Below are 12,034 nucleotides of genomic sequence, written 5' to 3'. Positions count from 1 at the left end.
AAAATTTGTATGAAAATAAATGCAGTTCCAAGTCTGATACTAACAGTAATGATTGAGTTAAAGGTTAGTGAGTCACGGACATGCTTGTGCTCAGTAAACATAAATGCTAAAATAATTAGAAAAATAAATTCCCCCTTGTCATAACTATAAAGGGAAGGGTAACAGCTCTCCTGTGTACAGTACTATAAAATCCCTCCTGGCCAGAGACTCCAAAATCCTTTTACCTGTAAAGGGTTAAGAAGCTCAGGTAACCTGGCTGACACCTGACCCAAAGGAACAATAAGGGGACAAGATACTTTCAAATCTTGGGGGGCGGCGGGGGAAAGTTTTTGTTTGTGCTCTTTGTTTTAGGGGGTTGTTCGCTCTTGGGACTAAGAGGGACCAGACATCAATCCAGGCTCTCCACATCTTTTTGAACAAGTCTCTCATATTTCAAACTTGTAAGTAAACAGCCAGGCAAGGCGTGTTAGTTTACCTTTGTTTTTCTCAACTTGTAAATGTGCCTTTTACTAGGGTGTTTACCTCTGTTTGCTGTAACTTTGAACCTAAGGCTAGAGGGGGGTCCTCTGGGCTCTTTAAGTTTGATTACCCTGTAAGTTATTTTCCATCCTGATTTTACAGAGTTGATTTTTACCTTTTTCTTTCATTAAAAGCCTTCTTTTTAAGAACCTGATTGATTTTTCCTTGTTTTTAGATCCAAGGGGGTTGGATCTTGATCCACCAGGAGTTGGTGGGAGAAAGGAAGGGGGATGGTTAATTTCTCCTTGTTTTAAGATCCAAGGGGTTTGGATCTGTATTCACCAGGGAATTGGTGAAGAGTCTCTCAAGGCTACCCAGGGAAGGAAATTAGCATCGAGAGTGGTGGCAGCGGACCAGATCTAAGCTGGTAGTTAAGCTTAGAAGTTTTCATGCAGGCCCCCACATCTGTACCCTAAAGTTCAGAGTGGGGAAGCAGCCTTGACACCCCTTCTTAATAAAAGAGGGAAAAAACCTTAACTGCATATGTTAAAGTTAAGTAAATACATTTTTAGTGAAGTGAAAAATAATTCACTAAACTAGAGCAGACAATGGCAGTAACACAGAGTGTGTCAGAGAAAGTAAGGAGGTTTTATTTCGCTCTCCTAAAGATAGTGCACAAAGTACCAAACATGTATTGCTGATATCTGTGTTAAAGATCCAGAACTGATCCCCCAAGGATTGGGATTGGGAATATCTTGCTGTATTATCTCTTGATTGTTCTAAATTCTTTAGCAATCTGAGATTTTTTAGAACAATTTTTGAGAATGGCCATTATCAGAACATCCCATTGTCCAATACATTTTGTGAAGGCCAAGATTATAACAGGGTTCAAAAAAGAACTAGATAAATGAATGGAGCATAAGTCCCATCAATGGATATTAGTCAGGATGGGCAGGGATGGTGCTAGCCTCTGTTAGCCAGAAGCTGGGAATGGGTGACGGGTATGGATCAGTTGATGATTACCTGTTCTGTTCATTCCCTCTGGGGCACGTGGCATTGGCCACTGTTGGAAGGCAGGATACTGGGCTAGATGGACCTTTGGTCTGACCCAGTAAGGTCGTTCTTATGTTCTATGTGAGTAACTGCTCAATCTTGTCCCCCATGAGGATAATCAGAAAATGTCTTGTCTGCCCTTGAAATGCTACTGCAGGATCTCTGTAGCTCTTATCTGTAGACGTAATTTATGCCAAATGGAGGGATTCCCCCATTGGTGTACATAAGCCCCCTCCCTGAGAGGTGGTAGCTACGTCAACAGAAGAATTCCTCAGTTGCCCTAGTGCTGCCTACTCAGGGACTTGGGTTGGCTTAACTAAGCCAATCAGGAGTGTGGATTTTTCACATGCCTGAGTGACTTATTTATGATGACCTAATTTTCTAGAGCAGACCAGGACTTAGATATTACATAAGACAAGGAAGTGTGGTAGAATCAGGCCTGGAGTGACATACTATTTCATGAGAGGGTGAGTGGCTGGATTACATGCCCAGTTTCAGGATGAACCTGTTCTCAAAACAAATCCCACAATGGCAGAGAAATGGCTTATTTCACACTCATGTACTTCAACATCTGAAAATGTTTAATTCACATTTTCTTTGAAAAGAAATAACCCAGAGGGCCCTGTCTATACGGAAATTTGTGTCCTTGTTTATTCAGTGACACAAACATTGTTTCCCGAGCCCTAGATTGAACCATGACCAACATACATACATCTGGGGAGTATCTATATTTGCATTCAGCATCTTGTGAGTTCACCCCACATGTCAATCAACCTGAGTGACAAAATGATCAACAATTCTAGTCTAGTCAGAGCCTAGGATTTCAGGCCATCAGTGCATGCCTGGTTTTGTTTATTTGCACTGTTAGAAACATGTTTTGAAAAGTGCAACTGACTAGAATTGGTTTAGGAATAAGCTGTTCTCTCAGCCTTACCTATTCCATAGCATCACTACTGCAAATTATCATAGTTTACAACTGATGAACAAAATGAAAGCAATATTGGATTATTTCCATCTATTCTTTTATTGATAGGATGCTACAGAACAATGTTTTTCTATTTATAAAGAACAGGTTAGTGCTTTGTATTTGATCAGTAATGATTTTGATTAATGAAACAAATTAATTCTGTGGAGGTTTCTATACTGTAGTAGTTTTATTTAATATTTCAAAGGAGACAGAACAAGCTCAGTTTACATAAACTGGATTTGGGGCCAGATCCTCTACTGGTCTTGAGTGGTTTAGCTCTATTGACTCAATGGAAATACACCAATTTACACCAGTTGAGGATCTGTCCCCGTGAAGGAGATTATCAGTGCAGTTTCTAATTCCCTCCTCAGTGTCCAGTGCAGTTGTGCCTTCCTTAAACACCCATAAAGCAATTAAAGTCCACATTTTTGAACCCAGTCAACCCTTTCCTGCTCCTGCTCTTGTTGTTCTTGCTACTTCTGCAGCTGATGTTTCCCCCACGACGGATAGCTATCCCTGTGGATGTTCCTTGCTGCTCTCACAGCAGATTTCATAGCAGTGTCGATCCAGCCGTGAGGCAGGGCTGTGTGTTCTCCTGCAAAGTGGGCCTTCCCTTCATTCTGAAACAAAGGCCCAGGATAGTGAGCAAACTGGTAGGGGGTGAATGAGGCTAATGCTCCCATGGAATGTTTGTCCAGATTCCATCTCTGTATCACGTGTTTATCACAAACAGACTGGAGATGGTCCTTAGATACATTGTGGATTTCTGCCAGGTCCTCCAGCACCACATCAATGCACTTCTCATCACTCATGGAAAGAAAGAATTCAGCATCGTCGTTCCACGTGTAGGAAGCCACAATCACCCCCACCCCACTAGAGAAGTTGTGGTTGGGATAGTAGATGAATCTAGAAGGACGATCTGTGACTGATGGCCCACCTCGAATCCCATCCTTCTCCCAGAACTTTTCAGTGCAGGCCAAGGCAACCTTGGTGGCGCTGTCATAGTGAATGGAGCGCAGGGCATGGGTCTTATTGGAGGAAAGTGGTGGCAAAAATTTGATAAGTCTCGTGGCTTTTGCTGTGGCTGTGACAAGGACATAATCAGCCATCACTGAGGAGGGGCTACATGTGTCGTGTGCACTATGGTACAATACTTGGACTTTGTTACCAATGTATTTTATCTGCTCTACTGTGCAGTTCAGCTGGACAACTCCAGGCATAGACCGGTAGAAGGCCAGGGGCAATTGGTCGAATCCCCCTGTGATCTCATCAAAACTGAAAGAAACAAGAAGTGATGGGTGAAAGAATTATATTAGTAGCAGAACTACGATTGTTTTTAGGGACAACAACAAAGTGGGGCCCCTTTGAGATAGGGTCTGTGTCTGAGACAGATCCTGCCTCAAAGAGTTTATGCTCCAGCTAGACAAGACAGATGACAATAATAAACTTTTTTTTTTATTTTACAGAAGGGGGAACTGAGGCTTAAGTGACACACAGACCTGGGGCCCGGAGGGGAATTTCAGCCAATGCTGGAGAATTCAGATTGTGCTGCACAGGGTGAGTCAAAATTATGGCCCAGATTAAGGAATCGAGGACTATATTGCTGACAATATGATCCATTTGATGACAGAGAGTGCTTCTCTCCGCACATTCTAACTACCGCAAGGGGTGTTTCCCATTTGTAATCTGGAGTGTCTGCCTCTATCAACTACAAGAAGAAGTATATTATTTAGTTATTTACTCACATTGCAATCACACAAAGGGTACATCTACACTGCTGGTGGGAGCAAGACTCCAAGCCTGGGTCGAGAGACTCAGGTTAGTGGCAAGTATCAGGGGGTAGCCGTGTTAGTCTGTATCTACAAAAACAACAAGGAGTCTGGTGGCACCTTAAAGACTAACAGATTTATTTGGGCATAAGCTTTCGTGAGTTAAAACCTCATCCGAAGAAGTGAGGTTTTAACTCACGAAAGCTTATGCCCAAATAAATCTGTTAGTCTTTAAGGTGCCACCAGACTCCTTGTTGTTCAGGTTAGTGGGGCTCTCAGTAGCGCTATAGAAATAGCTGTGTAGACAGTGCTTTCAAGTTGCCGCTTGGGCTGGAACTTGGGCTCTCAAGCCCACCCATCTCCCAAGGCTACGGAGCCCGAGCTCCAGCCCAAGCTGCAACTTCAGAGTGCTGTCTACACAGCTATTTGTACAGTGCTAGTAAAATCCCCACTAGCCTAAGTCTCTCAACCTCTCCTAGAAGACTCACTGCCATGGGCAGCCCACTGGCAATGTAGACACCCCAAAAACCTTGCAATTTAAGTACATTTGTTTCTCACCTGTCTTCATGAAAGAAGATATTAAACTCCATGAGAGAGTTAAGAAATGACCTGTGGAATCCAGCACCCTCATTCATCAAGTCTCCAATCATCTGTACAGCCCCATGGCTTAAATTCCCTTCTTTAATCAAGTACTCCTGGGAGTGGAGGAAAGGGAGTAAAGTTGTTCTCTCTTCAGGCACAAGAGGCACATTTATGGAGGTATCATTGGGGAAAGATTTGACTATCATGAAGAAGGAGAAGATAAAAGGTTATTTTCAAGTTTTATATGGTGATGATATTGTTGCCCCTTTTTGGTCTGAGCCATTGCCAATATCCAAGGCCTTGCCTGGTTCTTTCTGTTTGAAGGAGAGATTGACGATGTGAGTCAGGTCTTTCTTTGCTGCAATCCTGTCTATTTAAAAAGAATGGATACAAAGTCCTGTTTCCCTGAACACAGTAGAAACAGTCAACTGGAGGCAATGTCCCTGCTCAGCAATCGAAGTCTGCATTTCCAGCAAATACTGTGACCAAAAGCAGCTCTCTTTTGTTTTCCTCAAAGGGCCATGTTAATCACTACTACTCTCTGTTTCGCCTGGATTTCTCCCCTTCTCACACACACAGACATGGCTGCAAACAATCAGCCACCTAACCTCTGCAATCAATCCTAGGGAAACCCTCAACCCCCACTTATGATTGGCCTACCCATGCAGCTTGATAAGGCCTTGGGCAGTGGCTTCCATTGCCTCCAGCTATCTAACTCCAGAAAGGAGCTTAATTGCTTCTCCCATTTAAACTGAATGAAATGTGTTTAGCATGCCCATCAACTTTAACCAGGTCTGAGCCTAACCTATAGACTAAAGATATGTTTGATCGCCACCATTAACACCTTCCAGCATAACTATATTAAAATAATAATTGAAGGAAATATGAAATTTCTGGCACTTAGTCCTTTATTTTCCATAATCTTGGTCAGAAACAAAACCCTGCCCACTGAGGCTGCCAAAAGGAGAAGCCAATCCCAATAAACTGTGCAGAACTTCATAATATGCTGTTTTCCCTCATTCCTTTATTGGTGCTTTGAATAAAGGATAACCTCAACATGAAAACCAGCATCATTAGGTTTCATCAGGATAAAGAGGCACATTTTACACCTCTCTCAGAGCAATTTTTTCAGACTTTCCATACTCATTTGGATTTAAAGATACTCAAAGGCCGATATCCATTACCTTGGTGGAAAAGGAGTCATACCGATCCAGCAACGCTCCACAATCTAGACTCCAGAACTGCTCTAAGGCCTGTGTTGGAACCATGCATGGAAACATTCATAGACAGAAAGAGAAATATGATCACAAAAACACAGGACCAAATTCTGTTCTCCTATATAACTACCTAGGTACTTGCATGATATCTGTAGGCTTCATAATCACCGATGGATTTTATTCCCAAAATATTCCTTTGGGGTAGGGAAGAATCAGCTCCATTTTACAGAGCACATAGCTATGGCAGCAACTGAACCCATATCTCTTGAGTCCTAATGCAATGCCCTATCTACCAGACCCTAATTCCTGTGTGTATCCATGAGACCCCAGTGAATGGAACTGAGTTGCATGGCATAGTCTCCAGCCCTGCTGTAGTTAAATGGCAGCATTTGATCCCGAGTTCACTGAGTAGGAAACAAAAAGAGGTGTTACTTTTCAGAAGTGCCGAGCATCCACACTTCGGCGGGGGGGGGGGGGGGGAGGGGGAGGGGAGAAGAGGGTCAGATCACATGTCATTATTCCTGATTCACCTGGGTGAAAGTGAAAGAAAAACAGGACCAGATAATCTGCCCTGGTAAATCCCCTTCATACCACAACAAGGGGAATTATAGCACAGATTCTCCTAACACAGGATGTATTCTGGATTGGAATGGTGTTGAGAAGGGATGTGTTGGGAAAAGAGACCAGCACATACTACAGAAGAAGAGATCCCCTGTGCTGCAGTAGAAGTTAGGGCCATTTTTTGGAATCAGGCTGGTAATTTACTTTCCTTTATACAATCGACCAATAAACATACCTTCTGCAGAATTCCTACATAAAGTTCCTTAGCAGATTTGCCTTTCTCTGAGGGAGCCACAGTAAAATTCAAGATATCAGGGTTCTGTCTGATATTCCCAGCTTTTGTCCTGACACTATTAACCAAATACCAGGCGTTGTCATCTGTCTGAGAGAACTTGTTTAGCTTAAGATCAAATTGCCTAATAAATTCATGAACAATTCTGAAAAAGAAAGGAGAGAGTCAAAAAATATGAAAACAAGATATATGCTGCTCTGACTATAAAAATAGTAAGGTAAATATGTGATTTGTCTCGTTCCCTTCCTGAAACTTCCTGACTCCAACAGATGTTCTTAATGATGTAGGAATGATAGATAGATGATAGCTAGACAGATCAATTGATAGATCCTGATCCCCGTCTAAACTGATGTAGTTCCATTGATTAAATGGAGATACCTGGTAAGTAGTAGCTGGCTGGCTGGCCCATGAACTGGTAACTACAGCTGTTGTACATAATAATCCTATCTCGCTGTTCTGCTTCTAAATTGTAGTTTGAGTTCATGGTAGTTTTGTTTGAAGTCAGGGTATATTTATGGTACTGGTGTTTATTTTTTTAATAAGCTTTTGTTCCATATAATTGTTCTGAAAAAATATTCTATTCTATTTTTGTTCATATACTTCCTCTCAAAACCATTGGATAAAGTGTTTTATGAAATAGTGCAACTCAGTTTAAATCATTTTGGCTGATGAACAGTCAATATCTATTGTCTGGCTTTATTCTGACTCAGGGCTTGATACAACTTCCATTAAGATCAATGGGAGTTTTTCTGATGGTTTCATGGAAATTCAGTCATGCTCTCACTAATCATCAGTTCCATAATTAGGGCCTAATCCTGAAAACACTTATTGCTGAGTGCATTGTTTACTACTGGCCAGATCCCACCCATGTCAATGAGACTAGTCAGCAAGTTCTTTTAGGATGCTGGATCTCATCCTTAACCATAGCAGAATTCTGCAAAACTGGGCTGTTCTTTTCCTAAACAACTTACATGACTGAGGAGTGGAAACTGTATTACCTGTGGGTGCTTGGCAAACGCATGGCTCCCAACTCCACATACCAATCATGTGTCTCATCTCGATAGGTCCTGACTCGTCCTCCCACACGACCACTGGTTTCCAGAACTGTAACCTAGGAACAAGCATGGAAAATGGAACAAGCAGGTGCAAAGCACAAAACTTTCAAAACCTTGGTGACTAAAATTAGGCAACTGAATCTACATTCGGGCAACTAGATAATGAAATAAGACCCTGATGTCTCCACACCCACCAGTTCCTAACTCAACCAATAAATGTGTTAGGTACATTGCACCTCTGAAAATTGCACCCATTTATTTAAGGTGGGATTTTCAAAAGTGCTCCATGTTGGTTGAACTGCACCCATTGCAGTCAATGGGAGCAGAGTGATGCCAAATCTGACTGTGTCTTTAAAATCTGAGAGCCAGTTCTATGCTCCCAGGTGTTGTCAGCATAGCTTTGTTGGTTGGGGTATGAAAAAAGCACACACCCCAGGCAACATAAGTATGCTGGCAAAAAAAAAAACCCCAGTGTAAACATAGCTATGACAACACAACAGTGCTTCTGTTGACATAGCTAATGTCATTTTGGGACGTGCCCTTACCATACTGACTGAAAACACCTCCTTCTGTCAACATAAGCTGCATCTAAACTCTGCAGGAATACTAATAGAATTTGTAGTGTAGGCAAGGTCTCAGCCTTATATGCTGGTATAATTTATTGATTTAGAGGGAATATTTTCTAAAGCACAAATGGTGCTGCACCTAACTGCTGTTGTGCTTTGGGTAACATTCCTGTAGTTGCTTAACTTTAAGCACCCAAGTTTGAACATTTTGTCTAGAAGTTTTCCATATAATCAGGGTCACTGGAGTTCACAAAGAGCTTAGACTGGGATTTACAACTCCCTAGGCTTCTACGCACATCCCAGCCTTAAAGACAAATGGATTTATGTGGAAGTTAAATAGTTCATAAGTCTTGCACTGACTTCTCTGTGCAGGGGTGAAGATCATTTAAAATCTTCACTGGACTGAAATTCACCCCTGTTGATTGTGGCATGTAAAGAACGTAAAAAGAAGGCAGAGTGAAGGCTACCAATAGCATATCAATTCTCCCGTGCTTAGATTTCTGTGAGAGAATGTATGCGCTGTACAGATATTGGAATTTGAAAGTATATTGCTGTAACTTGTCACGTACTCATGGATAGAGTTATTTTGAAAAATATAGCTTTTTGGGGATTTGTTCCTTTTTCTATTTCTTACGATAGTTACTGTAACTCCTCCAGCTTTACATTAATGAAGGTTCAGGGAAATGTTCCAAGACAGAAATGGGAAGAGGGAGCCTAAATCCTATTGAAATACAATGGGAGTTTGGCACCCAGAGTCCCATTATTGCCTTTGAAAAATCTCTTCCTTGTCAACGAGGCTTTTATTTCTTTCATGTGAATTACCCTTGTTTCATTTTTAATCATTCTTTAGCCTAATCACCTTTATTTCTCAGAAAAGAAATAATGAAAAATACTCAAGCCAGCACTGACTCCCTGCCTTGCTCTGACACCTCTCTGTGCATAGAATTACCATGTGACCGGCATCTCTGAGAAGTTTGGCAGCAGTGAGTCCACTTATGCCTGCCCCTACAATGACCACCTCCACTGGATGAGCTGCCTTTCCGAGCCCATTTTCGGCAATCTTCACCAGCTCATCGTAGTCGGGATCATCAAGGCAAGGTTCAGGAAATCTAGAGAAACTCTCAGACCATAGTACAGCCACAAGGAGAAACAGCCTGGAAAGTGCTGGGGACATATGCACAAAGAAAAGCATGGTGCAGTGAATGAATAATGCAGTCAGTGAAGCAAACTCATTCTCTGAAATCCAGATGGCATCACTGAAATTACACAAATCAGTCCACAGCAGAGCTAAAATCCAGATAAGGGTGTGCAGCAAACCAGCCCTGAATTACAGGTACAAACTGATTACCCAAAGAACTACAGAATAACACCCTCCCCGCTTTTCCTTTTGAAATGGGCACCAATTTCACTCAGGAAAAAAAACAGTGTCAGCAATTTCCTTTGAATAATGTGACTTGCTTTAAACACTGATCCTACAAAACTTAAGCACATGAGGAATCTCATGGAATCATCTCTAGCATTAGAACATTGTCCTTGATTTGTGCCACAGCTTTGAGGAGAGCAGAGAAATTGTAAATGGGTCCCCCAACATCTTAGTGCACTCGCTCAGAGGATTATACAAGGTTAATGACAATAAATGTATTTACAACGTCAGAGTCTGATCCTACCGCCATTTAAGTTAATGACAAAACTCCCATTGCTTTCAATGGTTGAGGATCAGGCCCTTGATGACCTAATTGTACCATGAAATACCCACATAGATGGGTATGCACTCTCTCTCAGTCTCAAAACAAACAAACAAACCCCCCCCACCACCACCACACTAGCTACCATTATGGCATGATCCAAGGCTCATGGAAATTATTGGGAATCTTCTCATCAATTTCAGTGGCATTTGGAATGAACCCTTACAGAGCAGAAAGTGGCACTGAAAAACAAATCCAAAAACATACCTGTCTGAAAAGAAGAGGGAAAGAAAAGTATGAGGTGACAAAGAGAAAGATGCAAAACAAGAACTCATGTTTAAGATGGACTAATAGGCAATCTTTACCAGCCCCAAAGCAGTGTTCCCAGTGCAGTCGTTTCACTTACAGAGTCTGTCCATGTTTCCACCAGTAGGACAAGTCATCAGGTGAGAACCTTCATTATATAGCCTGAAGAAGGCTGGCTCAAAAGAAAAAGGTGGTTCAAAAATTCCTACCAATCAGTATGTTCCAAATATTGAGAAATACGTAATTAAAAATTCTAGAGGTGGTGAATTTCCAATCTAAAGACCCACCTCTGTATAGTTCCCTCCCTCTTTCAGTTACACCCTTTCATCAGGAGACGCCAGTTTACTAGTACCCAAGCAACTAATTTTTTCTGGAAGACCCACACATGTATATACCCAACTCATACATATATCTGTCTTCATCTCAGCAGAGATAGTTGAAGACATAATTCAGTATGGATTCCTCTCAAAGGGAGTCTGAATCCACTTGAGGAATTTGTTGATTTCCAACAACAATAATGTTTTGAAACATAAGATAGCTAAGGGTTTTTCCCTATTTTACCTCCAGCGATGAGGGTTTCATTTATGCAAATAGCTGTGCACCTGACCTAATCAGGAAATTTTGTAGCAGCAATATCCTGGAGGGAAGGTAGCCCCTTCACAATTAAGGTTGCAATTATTTAGCTCAGTGGCTCTCTGCCTTATCAGATGGCTGTAAGCCCTTCAGGAGTCTGATTTTGTCTTGCGTACCCCCAAGTTTCACCTCACTTAACAATGGCTTGCTTTCAAAATCAGATATAAAAATATAAAAGTGTTGCAGCCACACTGTTATTGAAAAATTACTTCCTTTCTCATGGTTACTATACAATTCTAAAATAAATTGATTGGAATATAAATATTGTACTTACATTTCAGTGTATAGTATGTAGAGCAATATAAACAAATTGCTGTCTGTATGAAAGTTTAATTTGTGCTGACTTCGCTCATGATTTTTCTGTAGCCTGTTGTAAAACTAGGCAAATATCTAGAGGAGTTGATGTATCCCCTGGAAGACCTCTATGTATCCTCAGGGATACGCTACCCCTGGCTGAGAACCACTGATGTAGATGTTAGGATATAGATATGCAGGCCTGTCTGCAAAGGCCTATACTTTAAGAATTTAGGTGTATTCTTATGACTTAGCTAGTTGTAGAGGTATAAAAGAAAGAATCAAAATCACTGTCTGCCTGTGTAAGGGCCTTTTCTTACTGTAACAGTCTGAGGCCCTATTCTTAGGCTAAGCCTTTGGCTAAGCAGTAGAGGCAGCCTGTAAGCGGCGTCGGTCGGTCCACCGATCTACTAGGGGCTGGTGGGGAGCTACAACGTCACTGGCCGGCCTGGGTTACGCCTCTGCCACTGGGGAATTAGCGGCAGGAAGAGCGCTAGCCAGCGTCCGGAATGCGCCCCTCAGGCATGGGGGCACTGTCAGGGTTATGGTCCCGACATGGGTCAGCCGGGTAGGGGAACACAGGCCCACCCTACAC

General features: G+C 42.0%; 1 protein-coding gene across 1 annotated transcript; it reads right to left on the bottom strand.

Moving 5' to 3' along the window:
• Positions 1–2,515: 2,515 nt before the first annotated feature.
• On the bottom strand, positions 2,516–10,751 carry LOC103306973 (L-amino-acid oxidase-like). Its single transcript, XM_065563295.1, has 7 exons — positions 10,613–10,751; positions 9,471–9,685; positions 7,899–8,011; positions 6,844–7,045; positions 6,015–6,083; positions 4,807–4,943; positions 2,516–3,754 (listed from the first exon to the last, which is right to left on the bottom strand). The coding sequence occupies exons 1-7, from the start codon at positions 10,647–10,649 to the stop codon at positions 2,953–2,955; spliced, it is 1,575 nt and encodes a 524-aa protein (XP_065419367.1). The 5' UTR covers positions 10,650–10,751; the 3' UTR covers positions 2,516–2,952.
• Positions 10,752–12,034: the final 1,283 nt, after the last annotated feature.

The sequence above is a fragment of the Chrysemys picta genome, chromosome 12 (assembly GCF_011386835.1).
Source record: "Chrysemys picta bellii isolate R12L10 chromosome 12, ASM1138683v2, whole genome shotgun sequence".
Classification (NCBI taxonomy): domain Eukaryota; kingdom Metazoa; phylum Chordata; order Testudines; family Emydidae; genus Chrysemys; species Chrysemys picta.
The sequence above is the reverse complement of the archived record's forward strand: the minus strand, read 5'-3'. Positions and strand labels throughout refer to the sequence as shown.